General features: G+C 41.0%; 1 protein-coding gene across 1 annotated transcript in view; it reads right to left on the minus strand.

The window, feature by feature from the left end:
• UGGT2 (UDP-glucose glycoprotein glucosyltransferase 2) overlaps nt 1-24,647 on the minus strand; it is a 184,854-nt gene that overhangs the window by 102,732 nt on the left and 57,475 nt on the right. The window contains exons 11-13 of the mRNA XM_082700684.1: nt 14,731-14,822; nt 9,759-9,909; nt 491-610 (exon numbers count right to left, since the gene is read on the minus strand). Coding sequence (XP_082556810.1) covers nt 491-610; nt 9,759-9,909; nt 14,731-14,822 — 363 coding nt within the window. The remainder of the gene's footprint in view (nt 1-490; nt 611-9,758; nt 9,910-14,730; nt 14,823-24,647) is intronic.

Genomic DNA, 24,647 nt, shown 5'->3' on the forward strand with positions numbered 1-24,647 from the left:
GCTCTACACTGCTATAGGAAATAACATATTCACTTTCTTTGTGGGAAAAAAAATAAAGCCCTAGCTAAGAAATTCCACACATTTCACAGTTGTATTACAGGTTATTTAATACTATCACAAATAACTCATATGCGTAGATGATAAAATGATATTCACACACTTTCCCTGAAATGTACTAAACTTTAATCTTTAATTAGTTCTTATTAGTTCTAGAAGGAAAAAAGTTCAATCAAATTCCTTTCAGAAAATGTGACCATAACTCATCGATTTCATATCGGAACTATAAAAGCACATCTAAGGAGGAGGCAGATTTTGTGGCATTGCTGGCTTTGGATGTCTGGCCGGCCATGCCACCGCACACTTGCCGTATCAGGCAAGTATCTTCCTCTGTGTTACACAAATGCCTCTTTACCAAGAACGGGGTAATCCAAAAAGAATGCAGGATGCTACCTTCAGAAGAGATGTACACAAAATGTCACATAAAACTCACCAAATTATGAAAATTACGCCTTACAGAAGGTATAGTTCCAGGGAACACGGGCTTCAGAAGCTCCTGGCAACTTGCAGGCCATGTGACATACAAATCATCATTTTCTAGGTCATTAATCCACTAGAGAAGAATTCAAAAATCTGTGAAAGCTATATTAAACTAATATTTAAATCATTTCCAAAGCCAGTTTTCACTCTTTCAAAGTAAAAATACACAATATTTCTCTATTTCTGAATAAATATAAGAAGCCAGTTGAATATTCTTTAAATTAAGGAATATATGATGTGTAATGGGAAATTTTATATTCCCATGGTCTTTTAGATTAAGCCTGACCCTCCTCCCAGAACAACTGACTTCTTCTATTCATGTTCGGCTTTCATATTAAAAACTGTATAGAAATTACTCTCCATAAACCATGTGGCAGAGACTAAGTGTTTATCTTAATTATCAGCAGTATAGGTCCTCCACCTCCCTTCTCAAATTTTAATGCTCAGACATAAGGAAAATGAAACATGACACCTTGAATGTTCGATTCTAATCAAGAGCTATTGGTTTCTACTAGACTAAGCTGCCTGCCTGAAATAATGGTATGAGCTGGGAAGACATAAACCACTGTTTAGACCATGGAGGTAGGGTCAACCCATTATCAAGAGTCAATTAGTGACAAGACAGGAAGCTTGTGCTGAAGGCAGGAAGCTGCATTCCATCCCCAGGGACATTTTCCAAATTGCAGCCTGCGAGAACTCATTCAAACAGAAAGTGACGGTCATATTGGGCTGCAAAGACAGGAGTCAAAATTAGGGGTGTCTAAATGGTAAGAGTTGAGGGGGCCGGGAAATCCAGGAGAAGGGGCAGTGCAGGGAATAAATCGCAGTTTGTCTCTATATAAATTCCTCTCGTTTGCTGACTAGGAACCTGCACGTACCCATGGCAACAGCCGGGTGCCAATACCATAAAAAAAAAAAAATAAAGAAGAGCCAGGGGGAAACAGACACTGGGACTTTGAAGCTACAGCCACGACACAGTAATGAGACAGAAGTTGAAGTGTGAAGTGCTAAGGCTTTGGCAAACGCTGCTCTTTAATTTGAGAAACCGACAGGGCTAGCTGCCAGGTGTAAGACACAAAGAGGAAGAGCTCCCACGAAGCCCAGAAACGTGCCTCGACCGAGCCAGGTGAGGTTTGGTACTTGGGCTGCTGTGGCAATCCTGACCAGTGTTTGCTTCTGTAACTTTGCAGAGGCAATTTCAGGCTCCTCTCAAAAACTGCCATGCAAAAAAAAAAAAAAAAGGACTGAATATTAAAATAAAAGAGAAAAAGCAGGCAATAGAGAGGGACTTAGGACTTTAAAACAATTATGATTATTATATATATATTTTTTAAAAAGAAGAAAAAGAGATGGAAAGATGGAAAATGTTAAGAGAACTAAAAATCCATTACAAGAAGAGCCAAAGGGAGATATAGATTTTAAAACTCTATAATTAAGAACTGTAAGAACTTCTAAAGATGATTTAACTGCAGAGTGGACATGGAGGAAGACAGTGATCAGTCGACTGGATGACAGAGCAATACAAAGTATATTAACTCAAGTGCACAGAGAAAAGAAACATTGCAAAATCAGAACGAAGGGTAAGAGAGATGAACGACAGAGGCCTGCGGTCTAGCGAGTGCTGCTGACCGTCCCAGAGGAGAGCAGAGAGGAGATCCGTGGTGCCCAAGAAATCAGGCGGCCTCAGCAGTGGTCCAGACAGGAGGTTCTGGGGAGTATTTAACCATGTCAGAAGCAGGGGCTTCAGAGGGAAGACTGAAATTGCTTCGCACAGGCCCAGAGACCGAACTGCCCATTTTTTACTCTCAGGTAAATTTACAGAAGCAGCAACGCTGACTGGAAGAGCAGCCTCCCAGAACTGCATGCAGAACTGGCTGGCAGTGACATGACACTCCAGTGATCTGCCACCATTTATTTTGTTGGCCATACTCTGGCCTTTGCATCTATTGTGCTACCAAGACACTGAAGAAAAGACTTCGTCATTAATAGATTAGAACGTGTAAGACATTCTCTTCACTGTCCAAGGAGCTACAAAGTTTAGCAGATGGACATAAGGTGGGTCATGGTGTTAGTGGAGGACTTTCTGAGAGATGCGAATAACTTAAAAGATGTAAAATTGACATCTTTTGGTCTTCTCTAGGGAGTGACATCAGCTAAAATGGCTGAGTAAGGAATTTCAAAACTCCACCCTGACACAAAAGCAATAAGAAACTAGAAAATTGAGGGGAACTCAACATTTTAAGAACTATGAAAACTAACCAAAATCGAAAGCTTGCAGCAACTTTGAGAGCATTTATTCAAGAAAAATGGCACAGTCTCAGTCAGAACTGTGAGATATGTGGTGTGAAACTTATCCTGGTCCCATCTCGTGCTCCCAAACTTATCAGTAGCGTTGAAAATGACAGCCCCAATTCCAGTATCAATACTGGAGAAAGCAGAACAGACCACATTCTGAAAGGATTTAATTTTTGTTTGAACTGCCCGTTGACTCCTCAGAAAACCCACTAAAAAGGTTTGTCTATATCCTAACTCATACCAGTGTTAGAGCTGCTATCCTATTTTGTGGAAAACAATTACGGGCAAATGCTTTAGTTGCTCCCGCCTGCAGCAACAGAAAACCCTTGGGATGAAAGCAGAGCAACCAAAATCTAATGAGGAAAGGCTGGGGACTGAGATGTTTTGGGAAACAGGACTTTGAGAAGTTCTGAAGGATTCCTGGGATTCTAAAAGGTTGTACACGTGCCCAGGGAAGACTGAAAAGCCCCAGGTTCTCTCCTCTGGTTGACTCTGAAGCTCTGTGTAAGCAACAAGTGAAGGCTGAGGCAGATGCAAGCTGCCTGGCTGAGGGTCCGACATGGACTGCTTCCCTTGTGTCCCCTCCCCCACCACAGGTCATGTGCTACACAAACACACAGAGCCCCTATGCAAGACTGGGAGTTCTGGGGTCCAGGCATTTAAGTAAATCTCTGTCTCTACTGAGTAGATGACTAGGCAGACTAACAGACCTCTGTGGCCACACATAAGAAAGAACACAAGCTTTACAAAATTAGTTCAGAGAAGTCACTAAACAAGTAACAAAAACAACAACAAACAGCAAAAACAACCCCAGGGAAGGTGAGAATCTGACTTTCTGAAGTGCCATACTGTAATATTCAAAATGCCCAGTTTTCAATAAAAAAATTAAGAGGCACTGAAAAAATCCTAAAACAAACATAAGAAAATAGTTCTATTTACAATAGCAATAGGCCACACTTATGTGTGGCCACAGAGGTCTAAAACACTTAGAAATAGGTTTAACAAGTATGAGACTTGTATACTGAAAGCTACAAAAGCTACATCACTGAAATAAAGAAGATCTGAATGAATGGAAAGACATCCCATATTCATGGATCAGAAGACTCAATTTATTAAAATGGTGATATTCCTTAAATTATCTATGTATTCAATGAAATGTCAATAAAAATTCCAACTATCTTTTTTCCAGAAATGGACAAGATGACGTTGTAATTCATAATGAAAGCAAGAGTCGTAGAACTGCTAAGATAATCTTGAAAAAGAACAAAGTTGGAGGACTCACAATTCCCAATTTCAAAACTTACTCCCCAAAGCTACAGTAATCACTGTGGTGGTTGCATAAGGGGATGATATAGATCAATGGAAACAAACTGTGAGTCCAGGGGTAAACCCAGCGTCTGTGATGGGGCCCACTGTCGGTAGCAAGTTACATCCTTAACCTGGATAAAGAAATCATTTCCTCTCCCTGTGCTGATTGCTGTTTATCAGTTTTGAATCTTACCGCTGTCATCTTGGTGACAAAAATGAAGCATTAGAATTGTTTTGAGAGAATGACAAACGGCTACGGTGACTTGGGAAATTTCAGGAAAAGGAAATCAAAGAAAATGATCATAAGCACCTCAGGAATATGGCTATAGCATGGAAATCACAGGGCAGAAAACAGAAAGCTGCCACTAGGGGCAGGGTAATTTAGGTAAACTATGACCGAAGCCCCCTCCACTGTGGGTGGTCTGGCACAGAGGACTGAAAAGCAATTATAATCCAAAGGAGCCAAACATACAATCATATGGTTGTTTACTGACTTTAACAAAATACTAGTGAAACCTGAGGTACCATGGCAAGGCTAGAAACAGGAAATTAAACTACATAAAATTTAAATTGTGTCTTCTGATGTCTGGGACAGAGAAACCTAGAATGCTTAACCAGGGATGGGAGAATACCCAATGACTCTCTTAAGTTTTTACTCAACTGTTAAGCAAGCAACTTTTAAGAAAAAAACTGTCAAGGTTTGTTTTGGGGGAGGGTATAAATACAGTGGACACAAGTAATGTAACTCAGTGAGCCAGCTTTCTCTGTGAAGACAAAAAGTGGAGAGACAGATGCAGGGGGAGAAAAAAAATTAAAAGCACAGTATTGCTTTCATTCTTGAATAACTCTGTTTTAGCTTTAAGATAGCCAACAGATTTTCTGACTGCTTCCTGTGTGATGGGACCTGATGGATGCTGAGGATATCTAACCAAATCCTGGTTTTTGTGAAGCTTACACTCCACTGGAGGAAGATTCTACATAAACAAATAAATGGATATCATATTGGGTGGTAGGAAATGCTATGAAGCGACAATCAAGCTAAAGTGTGAGGTAAGTGCATTGCTGCTCTAACAGACCAACGTGAAAAGAGTGCTCAGAAGTCAGGGCTCTGCCTTATGCGGTTAATTTTTTTTTTTAAAGTACGCTCCACACCCAGTGTGGAACCCAACACGGGGCTTGAACTCATGACCCTGGGATCAAGACCTGGGCTGAGATCAAAAGCAGATTGCTCAACAGAGCCACCAGGTGCCCTATGTCAATTCATTTTTTTAAAGGAATCTAGAGAATAAAGTGTCACACATAATTATCTACGGAAAGCAGGCACTTTCCAAGTGGAAAAGCAAAAGCATTTAAGACACAAAACCTCTGTTAAGAGTATGCAAAAAAAAAGATATTTAAAACATTAAGCTATTATTTAGTCTTAAAAAAGAATAAAATTCTGATACATGCTACAACATGGATGAACCTTGACAACAGTATGCCTAATGAAATACCCCAGGCAGGAATGGACAAATAGTACGTAATTTTACTTTTATGAAGCACTTAGAAAAGGCAAATCCGCAGGGACGGAAAGTAGAACTGAGGTTACCAGGGAGCTTGGGGAGGAGGGACTGGGGAGTTACTGCTTTATGGGTATCGTTTCTGTTTGGAATGATGAAAAGACTCTGGGAAAATGGATCCTGGTAATAATTTTACACTGTGTATGTACTTAATGCCAGCAAGTCACATACTTAAAAAGGTTAAAAGGGCGTATCTTATGTTATATATATTTTACCTCAATAAAAAAAACTACTTCCCGACACTCTTATCGAGAATGGAAAAGAACACCTCCTCAGGCGTCCAAGAGCTGGCACAGGGTCAGAGCCCTTACAGCAGAGCAGTGGGGGAGTGGACCGGGCGTGGGTGATGGGGACCACAGCAGGGCTGCTCCTCCCCCACAATGACTGGCCTCGGCTGCCAACCTGGGAGGACCAAGATGTTACTTTACAAATGCAGCTGCAAAGTTTCCTTAGAGATGTATTTCTTCTCCAGAGTAGTCTTGAAACTTACTGCCCTTACTGTGGCCCATGCTCTCAGTGCTCTTCTACGAATGCTTAAAATTAAGCATAAATGCTTAAAATAAAAGTCCCAAAGTATTAAGATTACTAACACAGTCCTTTCTTTTTCTGATAAAACCTTTTTAGAGGAGATGTTTGTTAATTGAGCTTAAAGATATCCAAGTTAAAGTAAACTCCGGCCAATGAGAGAATATGCTCTCAAGAGCAAGAAAACAGTAACAATGAATATTTATAATGAGGCACTTAGTGCTCTGGAAAATACAGGGGTAACTAATTCAGAACTTATGTAACTTGTCCTGAGTCTAAGGTCTTCATGACTCAGGGAATATACAGCATTTCATTGGTTATGTTATCCTTCCATGATTACGGAACATTTCCAAGATTATCTTTTAAATTTTTATATGAGAAATTAACAAGTGGTCAGAGATGTTTTTTCCTTTTTTTCTGATCATGTAAGTCATACATACCTATTGCTAAAAATTTGGAATTTTCATAAGAGCATGAAGAAAAAACCCAACTACCTATTAAACCATATCACCCATTAATAAGAACATTTTGACTTATTTCATCTGGGTCTTCTGTCCATCTTTTCACACGATAGTATCATGTATTGTAGTTCTATAATTTCTTACTTAACATGCAAGAACAGCCACTGTTCCTGGTTGTTGAAGCAGGATTATAAGCACAATTCTGATGTCTGAATAACATACCTGAGCACATGGATATACAATTTACAATATTTCTGTTATATATTTAATTCGTTTCTATTTTGTTTTAAGAATACACAGTGATGCTCGTGTCTTTGGGAATGAATACTTTTCTCCATTTCCTACTATTTCTTGATAGTGGTTTCCAGTGAAATTACTTAGATCAAAAGCTGTCAATGCGGAAGGACGCCATAACCATGACTGCTTCCAAGTCTGCTCCAATTTCGACTCTTTCTGGGCGTCCTTCTATTCTTCTGCATTTCCTCAGTTAAGCTGCAGGGTTTTCTTTTTTTTTTTTTAACTGGTTATTATTAGTAGTAAAGATATTAATTTTTATGTTAATATGAATAAATCACCATGTCTTCCAAATGGTTTTTGGAAATAAAGCTTTTGATCTGCTTACTGTCACTTCAAACCTATTCTAAGGTCTTATTGATTAAAATGTTGTTTTGGAGGAGTTTTACTTATATAATCTGCCATGTGATTATTTTCTCATTTCTAATAGTTATACTTTTTATACTAATGGTAAATCAAAATGGTGATATGGACATATTTATATTGATTATGCTATAATTTAGTACTCTCAGAGTTTCATTGTTAAAAATTATGTTTTATTTTGGTTTGAGATACCTATTTACTTATTTGTTCAGAGAATATTTATATTTATTGAGTACCTACTAAAACCAAGCACTGAATGATGAGAAAAAAATGGATAAAATTCCTACTTTCAAGATGTTTATATAGTCTAGTAAGAAAAAAAGACATTCAGAATGGCTAAAATTAACAAGTCAGGAAATGACAGATGCTGGCGAGGATGTGGAGAAAGGGGAACCCTCCTACAGTCTTGGTGGGAATGCAAGCTGGTGCAACCACTCTGGAAAACAGCATGGAGGTTCCTCAAAAAGTTGAAAATAGAGCTACCCTATGACCCAGCAATCACACTACTGGCTATTTACCCTAAAGATACAAATGTAGTGATCCGAAGGGACACGTGCACCCGAATGTTTATAGCAGCAACGTCCACAATAGCCAAACTATGGGAAGAACCTAGATGTCCATCAACAGGTGAATGGATAAAGAGCCATTTGCGATAATGTGGATAGAACTAGAGGGTATTAGGCTTAGCGAAATAAGTCAATCAGAGAAAGACAATTATCATATGATCTCCCTGATATGAGGAAGTTGAGAGGCAACGTGGGGGGTTTGGGGAGTAGGAATGGAATAAATGAAACAAGATGGGATCGGGAGGGAGACAAACCATACGAGACTCTTAATCTCACAAAAGAAACTAAGGGGGGCCAGGGGGAGGAGGGTAGGGAAAGGGTGGTTGGGTTATGGACACTGGGGAAGGTATATGCTTTACACACTGCACAGCACTCAGTAAACCTGGCGATTCACAGACCTGTACCCCAGGGGCTAATAATACATTATATGTTAATAAAAAAATAAAAAATTTTAAAAAAGAAGAAAAAAAGACATCAAAGAATCACAGGAGAAAATTATAAAATTATAATAATTCACTGTGCAAAGTATATGGAAGGACTGGTAGTTCTGTAACGTGACAGAAATGCATTTATACATATATACACACGTGTGTGTGTGTGCGCGCATGTGTGTATGTTGGGCGGTAAGGTTAGCTCAGCTGGACAGCTTGCTCACACCTTGCACATTCCCTAGAAGGACCTGCTTCTGTGACAAAGGCTCTAGGTTGGCTTCTGAGAACTCACACTTGAAATGTTCTGACAGAGTTTCTCCCATGCTGAGTGTCTTGCTACACGCTGTGGAGGTTTGTACGGAGTTTCTGGCAACATTAGGATGAACCTGAGCTTTCCCCTGAGGGTCTAGAGCTTCAGTGACGGAGATGAGTCACATGGGCATTATATGCTCATAGGACAGACCCCTTTCCGAGCCCTGTACTCCCGGCTCCAGCTAGCCTGGCACGGATCGTCACACATGAGATCAAGCACGTCGTCTCCGACTGCATAAGGAGCCCCTTCTTGGAAATTCCTGCCTGGTTTCCTCTGGACTTTGCCTCCTGTTTTCTCCCTCTGCTGACAAGGCTTGTGTTCTGCTGCTCTAAGACTGCAACCATCAGTGCAACAACTTCTAGCTTCCTGAGTCGTTTTAGCCCATCCCTGGGCCTGAGGCTGACCGTGCGGCTCCTCGGTACAGTGCATCTATGACCGTTTTCCAACCTGGGTAGCTGAGGTCAGCTTCTCTCAGAAGTACTGTCTGGAGCAGAAGCCTGAAGAAAGAGTGGGAGCTGACTGGCTAGAGAGGGGAAACACTGCTTCCCCAGTGTGAGAGAAGGGAAGGAAAGTGGCGAGAGGAGTACTTCACAGTCTGAGAAATGAGAGGAGGGAGAAGGCCACGGACAGCCTCACTGGCCACACTGAGGATGGGAGCGCATCCCGGCCGCACGCAGGGCTGAGGTGAGCAGACTCCCAGTTCCCGCAGGCAGCAGCACAGACCAGAACGCTTGGAGGCCCCGTGAGCCGGCCAGGCAGGGTTCTCACCATAGGAGGTGGTATTCTTACATTCTTCAGATTCTAATTATTTGATGTTTTGCTGCTGTTCTTCATGGGGTTACTTGGTTGTTTGTGTTTGTTTTTAAAGCTGGAAAGGATCCTGAAGGAGAAAGTTCTTGAGAGGAAATGCAGAGAACAGGAAGAAGGGGAGAGAAGATATGAGAACGAGAAGTGGATGAGTCTGTATTTTTACCTTTTTTCTCACTGAGTTCTCCTGAAGCCTCTTTCAAAAAGCTTACATTTATTTGAAAGCCTGCCAATATTTGGTTTTAAGCTAAGTCTTAAATCTGAAGTTTTTAAAAACAAAGAATTACATGAGCACTTACCACTATAGAAGAATGCCTAATATCTAATGCATAGGTATGGTCCAAAACATGTGAGTTTAATTTTAAAAAATTGCTAACATCTTCTTTGATGATCCCAAGATTGCGGAGGCCATTCATCATTTTTCCTTCTAGTTTCAGCATATCCAAAAGACTTTTAAAGGAAAAAAAAAAAAGTTTTACTTTGATTTGCCAAGTTAAAAAAAAAACCTTTATTTAAAGTTTATAGCTTTCTTAAAGCCTCAGAAACAAATTCCACTGGTATTTTTAATAATAGCGGGAAAAAATATTAAACTCATTGACAATCAAGACGAGGAGTTCTAGTTAGTTATTTAGGGTAAACTCAGGTTAACTTTTTTTTCTGTAGTGATAAGATCTTAATATTTAAGAGGTAAGGCAACAAGGTATATTTATTTATTACATTCTTTTTTTTTTTTAAGATTTTATTCATTTATTTGAGAGAGAAAGAGATCACAAGTAGGCAGAGAAGCAACAGACTCCCCACTGAGCAGAGAGCCTGATACAGGGTTCGATCCCAGGACCCTGAGACCATGACCGGAGTCCAAGGCAGAGGCTTAACCCCCTGAGCCACCCAGGCGCCCCTATTTATTACATTCTTAAGCAAAGAAGTGAAGATATGTTCACTCACCCAAGTGAGCCAAAAATGAAAGGAACAGTACAATAGGTTACTCTTTTTGTAAATCTACTATTAAAACAAGGTAAGATCAAATAGGACCTAAAATATAAAATTTTAGCACAGAAAAGAGCCATTAAAGCATGAAAGTTCACATCTGTTTAGAATACATATTAAAATTTCAAATCATATGTATATAATACTCTGAGAGCGCTTAGACATGACAGAAAATATTATAGCTAAAAAATAACATCAACAAATAATGCTACTGGCAAAAAGTCTGGGCTGTTTGAGTCTCTAAGTTTCTACTGAGGAAGCTCACATGTGTGCCAGGTAAGTGCCTTGTTCTTCCCAAATAGAGCGCCTCTCACCCTGTCTTCCCCCAGGAAGTCCCAGGAAGGCCCAGGCAGGTGGTCTCCGGCCCAGGTCCCGCAGCTGGTGCACAGAGCGGGGATGTGAATGCTGTGGGAAGATAGCACTTCCCTGTAGCGGTGGCTTTATGGATTGTGGTAAAGTGTGCTGGTGTTTGGAAAAGTAAAAGTTTACCAGGCAAGGAAGGATGTTATTACTTTTTGAAACCAACTGTTAAAATTCATATTTATAATATTTAACCTAATTGCCTCCTTAAAAAAAATCCAATCATGCCAATCACTTTGCTTTTCAGAATTGAACAGAATCAGAATAAAGCAATATATGGATTTTAGAATACCATTCTCAGGGAGGTCTATAGAAATCTACATTTATTAAGTATTTTATTTAGGGGCGCCTGGGTGGCTCCAGTCGGTTAAGCATCTGCCTTTGGCCCAGGTCATGATCTGGGGTCCTGGGATCGAGCCTCCGTGATTCTCCCTTTCCTCCCCACTCCTACTCTGACATTATCTCTGTCCCTATCTCTGTCTCTTTCTCTCTCAAATAAACTTTTTTTTTTTTTTAAAGAGGCACCCCTAGAGATCTATATTAAAAAAGTAGAGATCTAATACCTGAACTTGTACAAAAGCAGGTGTTTTTTTTTTTTTTTAATAAGTGCTTCAAGCTGACCTGGAGGACTTAGCTCTGAAAGTCTGTATCCTAAGGCAGTTCTGACCACTGCCTTACAAAGCACACTTTTCAGCCTCCCCTCCAACCTATTAGAGGATAAGGGTGGTAAAAAGAGCACTAGCTTAAATCCACAAATCACCCTTCTAATAAGATTTAGTCTGGGTTACAATGCTACTTCACACATGGCTTCTTGAAGTTCTTAACCCCTTCGGTCTAAATTCTCTTACGTGTAAAATAAGAATTCTGGATTGCACTGCCAATGTTCTCTCCATTTTACAATGCTTACTGATCAGACACTTTTGGGGGGGCAACAGAATTTTAATATTCCCCATAGCTTTTGTATCTACCATCTTTGTAATCTCAACCTAGTTTGAGATGGAACCATCAATGGAAAGACCAGACAGAGTTACAGGGTATACTGGAAAGAGCACGGGACTTTGAATCCTGCTACTATTTGCCAGCTGTGTCCCTGCCTTTGTGTGACACTTGAGTCTTCGTTTCCCCATCTAAAAAACAGAACGGTGAGAATCCCTTTATAAGGCATAAAGATTAAATTAATTCACTATGGGGCACACAGTTGCCCTCAATAAGCATGTTTCTTCCTTTGTCTTTTTAAATCTTGAATTTGGGCTACCAATTTAAAAAAAAATGGTTCTTTAAATGTGTTAGGTCTATTTATCAGTAAAACTCCTTGTATCTCTGGATTTTGAAAAAATTAATATAATTTCTTATGCCTCTCTTTTAAATAGTTACTATCTTTAGATTTGCTTAGAGCCCTTCACTGGCTTCTCCTGCTCTTGAGAGGAAAGGTGAAAATCCGAAGCCTGGTGGCACAGTCTGCCCCTTGCCCACCTGGGTGACCGCAGCTTCTTCCGGCTCCTCCTCCCTCCACAGCCTGGCCACAGGACAGGATTTTCATTTTCTCAAATGGGCCACTGCTTGCAGAACCCCCACTCCCCACTCTGCCTTATCTATCCTTTAAGTGTTAGCTTAAATAGTCCCATCCTTGAAGAAATCTGACATTCCCCATGTTCTATCAAGAGCTACTTTAAATCTCCGAAGTTTTACACTCCTAGAGCCCTGCAAACCTTCCTGCACTATCATTATGTATTTACTATCTGTTTCCCCACCAGACCGCTTATTTCTGTCGTCTTCACCACTACGCCCCAACACCTACCAGTTTCTATAGCACAGTAGGCACTCAGATAGTCACTGAGCTGAATTGTAATACTGATTTTATAATCCTGAATTTTAATGTTTCATGCATTACAAATACATATTTTATCAAGAGCCCCAGAGGGCTCTGAGACAGACAACTTCATTAAGATACAGAGAAAAACCACACAAGTAGGGATCTCAAGATTCCTCTGTTATGTCTTTCTGTCTGGTAGGTATACTATGGGGACATGCTCAGGCAGGACAGGTTGGCTATCGAAATGATTAACATCCACTTTGCACCAGTTTGTCTGCTCAGATCTGTGGTTGAGGGGATTATGCTTAGGGAAAGAGATGTGTCAGTGGCTCCAGGGTAGAGAATGTGAAACACCATTTACGGACCTCCTCAAGTTCACTCGGCCCTACCTGCCTTCCTCCCGGGTCACGGCCATGGCCTCCCGCTGCTAACCTTCTAGGGGATGAGAGCCAGGCTTGGACCTGGCCTTGGACTCAAGCAGCGCTGACCAGACTCATGGAGGCTCCAGCTCCTCCAACTACATCCAGGGACCGAAGGCAAAGACTGTATCCGTCCCCTACAACCCAAAATGCAGTGAGAGACGGGCGCTAGGAAAGAAGCATAAAATAATTCCTCACTCCCATTCGTTCCCTAAACAGGGAATTGTGCAGTACTAGTCCCATGGGACCTCTCTCTGGATCTAGGATATAACCTCGGTACCATGTCATTTTCCTTCCTTCTCCTCTTTCCGGAATCATTTTCTTTTAGGCTCCACACTGATTTTATTCTCCAGGTTCTGACTTCTTTCTGGGAATTTATTTTGCGCTAAAAGTGTCAGAAGATACAAACACCCTCACATCTTGTCCTCCTGCAAGGGCCTTCGAGGAGCTACGGCCAGTGATCACATCAGTGAGGAACAAAATGTGTCCCAAGTCACGCCGATCACCACTGACCAGCTGGATGAGCTAACGGGGCTGTGTTTCCCGAATAATTTACAGCCTTTCTAAGTAACTGGGCAAAACGTTCCTGCTACGAAAACCTTCCCGAAATCTACGCACCGACTTACTCCCTCTCTTGAACCCGTCCTCACCATTCCTGAGCACAGACGGAATTCCTGTCCTGCTGAGGCTTGCAGGCCAACAGCTAACAACAGCTCTACCCCTGCTCTGGAGAGGGCTTCTCCTGTTTATCTTAGTTATCATTTTTCCCAAGCATCCAACTACATAAAAAGAAAAGCTTCATTGGTGCTACTGCATTTCTCAGTCTTTTCTACATTTTCCTAGGCTTCCCCAACTGGTAAGAAAATGAAATAAACATTTACTTAATTGAAGTCCAATGATGGTATATTCAATTGAATTAAAACTGAATATCTGAACTAAGTATCGTGTTTACTAAATTTATCTTATAAATACTAATTTTTTAAGTAGCTGTATGCTTCTCTTTAAAAGTAAAATAAACTCAGTTTGGTTTTTCTTGTTCGGCCCATGACTAATTTGTGGATCAGTGCCCGTGACAAATACGAGACTTTCTAATTTTGCCCTAGAGCAGTTTTTAAAAAGATTTTATTTGAGAGAGAGACAGAGAGAGAGAGGACACATGAGCAGTGGCCAACTGAGCTGCCGAGGTGCCCCTACTCTAGGGCATTTTGGAAGAATTATTTGGACCTATGAAAACAGAATGCTGAAACCTGAACGCTACAATTTCAAATATCCTTTCTGACAAATACAAGCACTTTAAACTCTTCCTGTTAATTCCATTCTTCTGGGAAAATGCCCTGTGTTCCTTTCAGTTCCTTCCGGAGGGTAGAGTCCCTGCCTACTCAGTACAGTCCCATGGAACTGCCCTGCTAAAGGGCAGACCTATAAGGAAAGACAGTTTGCAACAATGCGGCAGGTACGGATGCAAGGTTTAGAAACTTCAGTTTTCACATCTGAGCACATGTCTCCAGGGTTTCTCCCAGGCCTGCATTCTAAGACACTTGGGAGTTTTCTAGCAAAGTAACAGAACTGTTTTGAACAAAAATATGTATTTGCTTTACTTGTAAAGTGATTATCTGCATTTTGGGAAACACTTAACTCCACAATATTTTCCTACATATAAATCATAGTTTCTATCAGTAATTTAACACTTACCTAAAAGGATCGTAAGCATTCAGATCCACACGAAGTCCGTTTATGAACAGACAAGCATCACCTGGCTGAATTTCAAATCTCTCATGAAGACCCTTGAAAGAGAGCAGGGTAATAGTTAGCCAAGTCCTAAAACAACAGCAACCTGTGCCTGAAGTTGGTGAATTTTCCACAGAGTCATAGAGTAAATACTTTGGGCTTTGCTGGCCATGTTGTCTCTGTTGCAGCCACTCAACTCTTTCCTGTAACACAAAAGCAGCCACAGACAACACGCAGACAAACGGGCATGCCCAGGTTCCAATAAACCTTGACTTTATGAAAACAGGAGTGAAGCTGGATTTGGCCTCTACGTGGTTAGCAGCCTGCTCACCCCTAAGCTTAAGTGATGGAAATCTCGTGGTAGCTTAGAGACACAAATACCTGAATATTTTGATAAATGTTTCTGCAATATGTATAAAGTTCTAGCTCTAGGACAATTACTTACCTAATACATCTGTATCGTGTGTGTGTGTGTGTGTAGGCGAACACATACTTAGAATAGGATAGTTGCCACACTCCTAGTTCTTACTATCACAGACTCAAAACTTTGGTGGGTTTGGAAATACAAGCTGGAGGTCACTCCAAATTCATGTAGGTTCCCATTAAAGCAGTGTGTCCATGTTCATCTTTTTTTCATTCAGTACATGATCCCTGAGCATATCAGAAACACTTAGATTTTCTATGAGCTAGAAACCACTCCAGGGGCTAGAGCAGTAACAGAAGTAAAGAATGTAATGCTCTTGCCAGTACAGCATAGTTACCAAGATAGTGCGGAGGGGGTCATATCCACTTTAAACCCCAGTCTTGCCATTTAGTCACGGTAAGAGTTGGACCAAATTACTTTGCTTCCATATGTCTCCGTTTCCTCATCTGGAAAATGGAGTACTTACTTCTATCTCACAGGTAATAAAGAATAAATGTGATCTATATCTGTGTCTAGTCACACAGGCAGCAGTCACAAGTGAAGCTTTCGTTACTATTAGGGCAGGCAGATTCATTTGGACGGAAAAACAGAGGTTGATATCGATTATTCTAGAAAGGCAGGTGAAGCAAGTAACAAGAAGAGATTCAGAAAAGGTTTGGAAGAGTTTAATTTTCCTGTGTGTTATCACTCACCACAACAGGTTACATAAAGAAAAGGGAGAGAAGGATCTAAATTTGTAACAGGACAGAAAATAATTCCACTTGATTTATACAGAATACTAGCAAGAGGTTAAACTCTAACAGAAGAAAATTCATAGATGAAACTCTGATAGATCTTTAACTATTTCTGTGATTTCTATCATTTATTCTAAGAAATCTGCATTCTAACTCCAAAATCTATAGATGCCTAATGAACTCATTGCTTATTTTCCAAAACTTGCACAGAATTCTCATACACAGGGTGTCAAGCTCTCTCCAGCACCTAATTCGTTTTAGGCATCTCAACGATAAGGAGAAAGCATGTCAAGCACATAGATCTATACTAAACTATTACCCTCTACAAGGCTGATGCCAGCGACAGGGCCTTGAACAAAGACAGTCGAAACAGGGTAACCAGTTGAACTCATGGATTTGACTGCTGAAATACTGTTAGTCTACTGGAGAGTGCTGCTGACCAATTCTTTCTCCTTCCCCTTAGAGGAGTATGCCTTCAATCCTGGAAAATTACCCAAGTGTACAATTTAAGAGAGGTTTTTTGCAAATCAAAAGGTTAAGACTTCAGTTTCCAGCGATATGATGAACCAGACATCCTGAAATCCTACTAAAAAAATGTTAGATTAAAATATTAATAATGCCCTCTAAATAGATGGTTTAGTTTTTTGTTTTTTGTTTTTTTTTTAAAGTAAAGACTTCGTGTAAGGACAGAGAAGTAGCAGGAATATGAGTCCAAGGATACAAGCAAACACTGAAGGCCCCGTCCCAAGGAAATCTCAAGCTTCCTAGGCAGCCTAAAGCTTGGGGCTTGCAGGGCTGATCTCAGAAGGACTAGAGCCAAAGCCTTGGGCCCACTCAGCAGGGAGAAGGGTCAGAGATATCCTGTGCACACAAATGAAAGGTGTGAAAGGTGACCTAGAAAACAAACTGCCCTGAAGAAATAGCATAGAAGCTTGCTGGTCTCACCTTGGTTCTTGGTGAGGGAAGAACAGGTTTTCTTTTTCTTTTCTTTTTTATTATGTTAATCACCGTACAGCATGTCATTAGTTTTTGATGTCGTGTTCCATGATTCATTGTTTGTCTAAAACACCCTGTGTTCCATGCAACCTGCTCAATACCCATCACCGGGCTAACCCATTCCCCACTCCCTTCCCTCCAAAACCCTCAGTTTATTTCTGAGTCCACAGTCTCTCATGGTTCATCTCCCCCTCCGATTTCCCCCCTTCATTTTCCCTTCCTTCTCCTAAGGTCCTCCATGCTGTTCCTTATGTTCCACAAGTGAAACTCTACGATAACTGACGTTCCCTGCTTGACTTACTTCACTCAGCATAATCTCCTTCAGTCCCATCCATGTTGAGTACCCAACTTTTTAAAAAAAGATTTTATTTATTTGAAACAGAGGGAGCATGAGAAAGACAGAGACAGACTCCCCATTGAGCTGGAAGCCCTATGCAAGGCTTGACCCCAGGACCCCGAGATCATGACTGAGCCAAAGGCTGATGCTTAACTGACTGAGCCACCCAGGCGCCCCAAGAACAGGTTTTCATAAGAATTCATGACCTCTTTCATCTTCATAGGAGCTTGAGGCTCAATTTCACATTATTTTTAAGGTCCCAAAAATATACACAGACCTTTAATTTGAAGTGGAGTTAAGCTGGGAGTGCTCTTTGGCTTTGAGCGGAAACAAATACAAATTCCCAACGAGAAAGAGAGCCTCGTTCAAAAAAAGAGGGAATACATTGCAACATAACCCCCTTTAAGAACGAACCAAGCTGGATCATTACGTGAAGCTAAAAAGAATTCTGATTGAGTGAATCTCAGAAGACTGGCTGAGCTTTCTAATGGTAAGTCTGTTTATAAACATGTCTGGAGGCCCCTAGGCTGAAAATGCATTCATTCTGAATTTTAAAATTGAAGTTAGATATATCTCGATGTAGATGTTTTGTTGTTGTGTTTTTTCCAGGATGAGTAATGAGAGAAGATTACAATTTTTTAAAAAATGTCCTACAGAAGAACTCTGAGAAAGGACACTCGATTAGGTTTTTTTTTTACAATTCTAAAATTTTCATTCCTCCTAAGTAATTAGTTCACATAATTAGAAAAGGTATGAGCTTTTATTTGGATTGGGTATGATTCTTTACTTGAATTTTGTATTTAAATACTTGCATTTGGTTTATTACATAATTATGAGATTGAAACAATCTATTACACAACCATTGAAGAAAAAAAAAAAAAGTTACCAGATTACCCTCTCATATCTCCATTTTATTCCCCTGAACAAAAAAGTGTTACGGAAACAAACAGCTTATAGTAAACAATAACACATACACACTGGACTAACATTTCTAATTCTGACCAATATCTGATTACAATAACAATTCTGAACTTCAAAGTGTAATTTGCTGTACTCTGGGCTGAAAGCAGTTGCCTCCTGAATAAAACCAAACCCATATTCACTTCTGTAACTTCAGCATGGTCATATTTTCTGACTAATCTCTGCATGACTTTTGCTCTCCTAGTTACTATTACACATGTATCATCATGTAACATCCTCGGTCATCTCTTCCTTTAAAAGGTCGCTAATGATTCTATTGTAAAAAATAATAAAATTAGTTTCTGATCTCCTCCTGCTGCCTCTCCTCTTGCCCGGCCCAACCTCACTCAACAGTTTTCAACTCTCATGGTTTGAAAATCTGATGCCAACCTGGTTTTCACAGTGTACCCTTTTAATAATGTGTTCAAGTCTTTCATTTCAGAAAAGTACCTAATTCCAACTTTAAACATTTGCTCTGTCCATTTCACAGACTCCACTACAAGAATGATGGATTTCCTTTACCCGCCTTTTACTTGTCATTTTTCTTGAATCTTATTTGCTTTAATTTGAAGATTTTATTTATTTGAGATTGAGAGAGAATGAAAGAGAGAGAGAGCACCAGCAGCAGAGGCAGAGGGAGAAGCAGGCTCCCCCCTGAGCAAGAAGTCCCCACACTGAGCTTGATCCCAGGACCCTGAGATCATGACCTGAGCCAAAGGCAGACACTCAACTGGTTGAGCCACTCAGGCGTCCCCACAGTGTACCCTTAAAAACATTTTTTTAATTAATTTTTAAAAATGTTCAGTGTTCCAGAATTGTTTACACACCACACCCAGTGCTCCATGCAATCCGTGCCCTCCATAATACCCACCACCAGGCTCACCCAACCTCCCACCCCCCGCCCCTCCAAAACCCTCAGACTGACAGTGTACCCTTTCAATAATGTGTGTTCAAGTCGTTCATTTCAGAAAAGTACCTAATTACAGCTTTAAACATTTGCTCTGTCCATTTTATAGACTCTACTACAAGAATGCTGGATTTCCTTTATCTGCTTTTTATTTGTCATTTTTCTTGAATCCTTTCTACTTGTTTTAACTTCTCCTTTTTTTTTAAGATTTTATTTATTTGAGATTGAGAGAGTGAGAGAGAGCACGAGCAGCAGAAGGAGAGGGAAACTCCCCACTAAGCAGGGAGCCCGATGCAGGGCTCAATCCCGGGACTCTGAGATGGACTTGAGCAAAAGGCAGATGCTTAACCAACTGAGCCACTCAGGCGTCCCTTCTTTGCATTTCTTACTTCTAGCCACTATGTCTCCTCCTATGCTTTTTATAAGGTCAGTTCTCCGTTGTGCCACTTAAAATTTTGCTCTGTATTTCTAAAATGGTTACTCTCAAGATCGTTGCCAGGTCCTTCCAGCTCTGGTTTCACTCTCTCTGGTGACCTGGCCATCCCCCCTTCTTTCCGGCCCATCTTCGCCCTTGAGTCTCTATACTTCTGCCTCATGTGTTGCATCTCAGCTTCATTAGCTTTTCGAGCACGTGTCTGAATGTCGTGCCGCAGTCCTTCTCTGCTCAGTGAAGTTTCTTCATCTCTGGTATAGTTTGGTTCCTCCTCTTCCCCTTTATGGGGACATCTTGAGATGCATGTAATATGTCTACACCTTTCTGAGCACATCTGAATCACCTAGATTTTCTTGCACCAGGCATTAGCAGGGGAGATCATTTTGGAGTAAAAGAGGCAAAACTAGCCTCCAGGTTTCCTGGCCTGCAGTTTCCGTACAGTGGTCTACAGTGTGAGCCGGGTCTCCCAGTATCATCTTCCTTAGATTCTCCAATATTAACCAGCTCAAAGGCTCTCACCACCAGGCACTTTTCCTCTTCACATAGCCACCAAAGGATGCTGCCCTGATCTCCTGGAGGAGCTGCTCCCTCAAATTAGCCAGGTTTTCTTCCATCTGCCACTTCCTTGCACTTGGCACGACCCACCTCCCGCAGCAGACGTGCCCTCTCCTATCTGTGTCAGTCCCACCTGCCCATAGAGCTCCTTCTCAGAGCAGAGCCCTCTCCCCGGAGAGGGAGCACTTGCTGCTTCTTCCCGGGACCCCGGCCGCGTCCCATACTTCTCCTCCGGGGGACTCTGGCTTTATGCTTCAGTTCTGCTGGGGCTGGGCATTTTCCATCACACACAAAATTTAGGTTTTTGCCTTCTGCTAGTTTTGCTGAAAATGCTGTTTCATTCTTCTTGTTGCTGTGTATGATTTTTAGGAGAATAAATGTGACTATTTTGAATTGGGCTGCAGCCATATTCCTATTGGAGCCAATCGCTATCTTCTTAATAATAAAATGTCAGCTTAAGCCAGCTTTAACTCAAAATATAACTAAACAAAATTAACCAAAGCCAGCTTCCCTAGCTAAGTTGACAATAAAATGCTCAATTATACAAATAATAAAGATACTAAAATTTCAAAGATCCAAATAATTCCTAAAAAAAAAAAAAAATGAGATACAGCAAATACTAGGATTGACAGATAATGTTAATCCTGGATTAACATAATGAAATATGAACTGAAAGATCTTTTTAAATGTGATATTAGAATAACTCTGTAATAATTCTAACCTTAGGGGCGCCTGGGTGGCTCAGCCCGTTAAGTGTCTGCCTTTGGCTCAGGTCATGATCCCAGCATCCTGGGATTGAGCCCTGCATTGGGCTCCCTGCTCGGTGGGGAGCCTGCTTCTCCCTCTCCTGTTACTCCCCCTGCTTGTGCTTCTTCTCTCTGTCAAATAAATAAATAAAATCTCAAAAAAAAATTCTAACCTTAAACTTGTCATTGTGACTACATTTCTACTATTTCTGCCATCTTGACACTGTATATATTTACAAAATATGCTCACAGATGATTCTAATCTGAACCATGTAATTACATTTTCCAGAAGGAGTTTGAAGAAGATGACTTCTTCAAAGCTAGTACCAGCAACTAAACCCAGAACTTCTGCCTGTTCTTATTTCCATAGCTATTTTATTCCTTCAGTTCTTCTAATAGCCCTAAAATCAGGTTTTGTAGAGCAACAGAAATTATTCTGAATTTCTTTCAAACACAGAAACATTGTTGTATAATTTCAAAAGCATAGGATAAATTCAATTAAACAGATAGAGAAGTAATGTATGAAATTTAATACATTTGATGGTATTACTGTAACCAGGTTCTTAATACAAAGAACTCCAGAATCTCGGTGGCTTACTAGAAGAAACATTTACTTCTTTCTCATATCATGTAGTCACACCTTCAAGTCATCTTCGGTTCCACTCCAGGGCCTTTCTCATTTCAGGCGCCAGACCTGGGGAGCAGCGCCTGTGTGGGACCTGCCTCATGACAGAGAGCAGAAGCAACAAGGCAACCAAACCACAAAGCTGCTGCTTGCACAGATGTGTGCATCCACTCATTTTATATTAGCCAAAGTGACATGGCATCAATCAACATCTGAGGGAAGAGAGTGACTGTGAACAACAACATAATCCATCTCAGTATTTCATGTTTCCCCTCTGCAAATATATCAACCAATGATCTTAAATTTTTAAGCAGTCCTTCCCTATGACTTTCTATCTATTAGCAACAGCAAACCTTTGGTCATAAAGTACTCTAGGGAAAATAACACTGTCTCTCCCCACTTTTCTAGCTAGCTACTGTCTACTTCTTGAGTCATCTCTTGCCCTCCTAGAGGGAAATGAGACCACCTATGTCATTACAGCTCAACTATGGGGACTGAGAACGGGGATCCCTTGAGCTGGTATCACTTAACTATTACAGGAAATTCTTGTCCAGGAAGAAAAAACTATAAATGAATAAATAATTATTTGCTTCAGGAAATTCTTGCAAACAAAGTATGCCAGGCAAATCTGGAATGGATCTGCAAAACAGTCTATTTGCAAATCTGAACAGTTTACCTAAACTGGGCAAAAAACTTGCTTATAAGTTTGCTCATCAAAACCAACACTTTTGGGGGCCTGGGTGGCTCAGTGGGTTAAAGTCTCTGCCTTCAGCTCAGATCATGATCCCAGGGTACTGGGATTGAGCCCCGCATCGGGCTCTCTGCTCAGCAGGGAGACTGCTTCCCCCTTCCCCCCCGCCTGCCTGCTTCTCTGCCTACTTGGGATCTCTGTCTGTCAAATAAATAAATAAAATCTTAAAAACAAAATGAAACAAAACAACAAACAAAAAACCATCACTTTTGTGTTGACTGATCCTAAACCGATGCTAAAGCCCAAAATGGCACAGGAGAAGAGTTGCTGCTTGAAGACGGGTTCCTGGCCTAGCGAAGGTCAAGCTGCCCAATGCTGTTCCAATGCCAGCCTCTGAACCAGACACACCAACTGTGGCAGCCCCAGCGCCAATAAACTTGGCTGCTGTGTCAATGTCCCAGGAGACCACACTGGTCTGGAACCCCCGTTGGGCCATCTGGAACAGGGAGCTGCTCTAGGATGGCTGTTTAGCTGGGATCTCTGGCCTGCTCAAGAGGGAGGCAGACACAGGGCTGATTAGATTCCTGGTACAAGAGCAAATCAGAGCCGAAGAAATGAATACTGCCCCGGCAGTCTGCTTTTTCTCAGTCTGCACCCCACTGCCCCGTTGCCCCTAGGCCAACCACAGCACTTGCCCGCTCAAAGTGCCTCTTCTTCTTTTTTCCATCAAAAAATGGTGTTTATTTTTTTAACAGAGGTAGTTCAACACTCCATTAGCAGACAGTGTGGGTTATTAGTTCAGTTTATTATTAGTTATGAACTATTTATTTAACTAAATCAACTAATTTTCAGGTAGTTACAAACTGTTACAGACTCCACCCAAACCCCAAAATTTCCCCTATCTTAAAAGACCCAACTTGCTTGAACAGAAGCTCTGGAACCTAGAGATAATCTACCATAACATCCTTCTTTTGAGAGTAAGATTCCACCAAGGTTTCCTCCCTTACTTCAGTAAGTGATTAAACTCAGCTTTGCTTGATCAACAGGTTTTCCTCTGGGTTTTTTCATAGAGGACCTGACAGTCTACATTAGATTTCTCCTATCCCACCATTTTATTATATCATTTCTCTAATTTTTGTATGTTGTTCTTCTGGAAATAGGAGTCAGTCAAGAATTTTGAGAAGAAACTAAAGTAGATCAAATTTCTTAAGCTCCTCAAATGTTTTTGTTTTCTAATCACCTGGCAAGATGGTTGGCCCTTGAACAAATTCAAAGTGCTTGTGAAATTGATCTGAAATGAACTGGGTATCAGAGCACAAATTCTGGTTCTTTTACTAACTCTGTGACTCAAGAGAAATCACTGGGTCTCATTTTATAAATTGGAATATTAATAACTGCGACAATACACATACCACTTAAAAAACCACCTGTTGCTAAACACTGACTGTATTACAGATAACATTTAAACATTCAACAGTTTTTAATTCAACACCTGTTTCTGAGGGAATGTGCCATACCGGGCACCATACTCATTGAAGCCTCCAGATTCAGAGTTTTCTGATTTCCTCAATCCTATCCCCTCCCCTTCCAGTCTGCTTCAGCAACCAGCTTTGGTCATTGCCCTATGATTAGGCCATCGCACTGGCCTACCTGTGAAATTTGCCAGTGCAGTGATCTGGGTCTTCAGTCCTTCCAATGACCTCGCTTTCATCCCCACTATATTCTTCTTTGACCTCATGAAGTCCTCCAGCCTCTGGCACTAAGCCACCTCGTGGAGCAAAGCTCTGATGACCAGAACACCGGCTCTGGGCTACGACACGAGCACAAAAATAAACTGGATTGGGTGAAGCACTGATACTCTGGCATCCTCCATTTTTCCTCCCTTTTCTTCACTATCCTCTCCTCCTTTCCTACTGAAAGTACGTTATTCAAACAAAATTCACTGGAAGTATGGAACTTTCATTAGAAAACAATCCACTTTGTTCCAAGAATGGTAAGACCAATTAGGAAAATTACAGAAAAGAGTACTACTACAACTAGTTCTGGAAAATAAACAATAATTTGTTAGGTGATCAGCAAGGCAAGGAATACCCTACCCAGGGATGCTGTGTGATGGTTCCCAACATTAGGCTCTAGGCACGGACAGGCATCGACTTCACTGTAACTGCTGGAGCTGCTGGTCGCCATCGGAAGAGCTGACATCTACTGAGAGCTGTCTGCGTGGGACAGGCACTGTTGGTTGGTTAAGCTAACCCACCTCTCCTCAGCCTGTCCCAATTACTATAAAAGAACGCGACTTTTCTAGCCTCTCTTGCAGTGAGAGATAGCTGCATAACAAAATTCTGGCCAACCCGATGGAAGAGTTAGCTGAAGTGTTCCAGGAAGGCTTTAGAGAGGACTCATATGGCTAACACTGTCCTCCTGCCTCTTTCTGCTTTGAATACAAGTAAGAAATCTAGAGCTGCGGGAGCGA

This window comes from Mustela nivalis (genome assembly GCF_964662115.1).
Source record: "Mustela nivalis genome assembly, chromosome: 15".
Lineage (NCBI taxonomy): Eukaryota > Metazoa > Chordata > Mammalia > Carnivora > Mustelidae > Mustela > Mustela nivalis.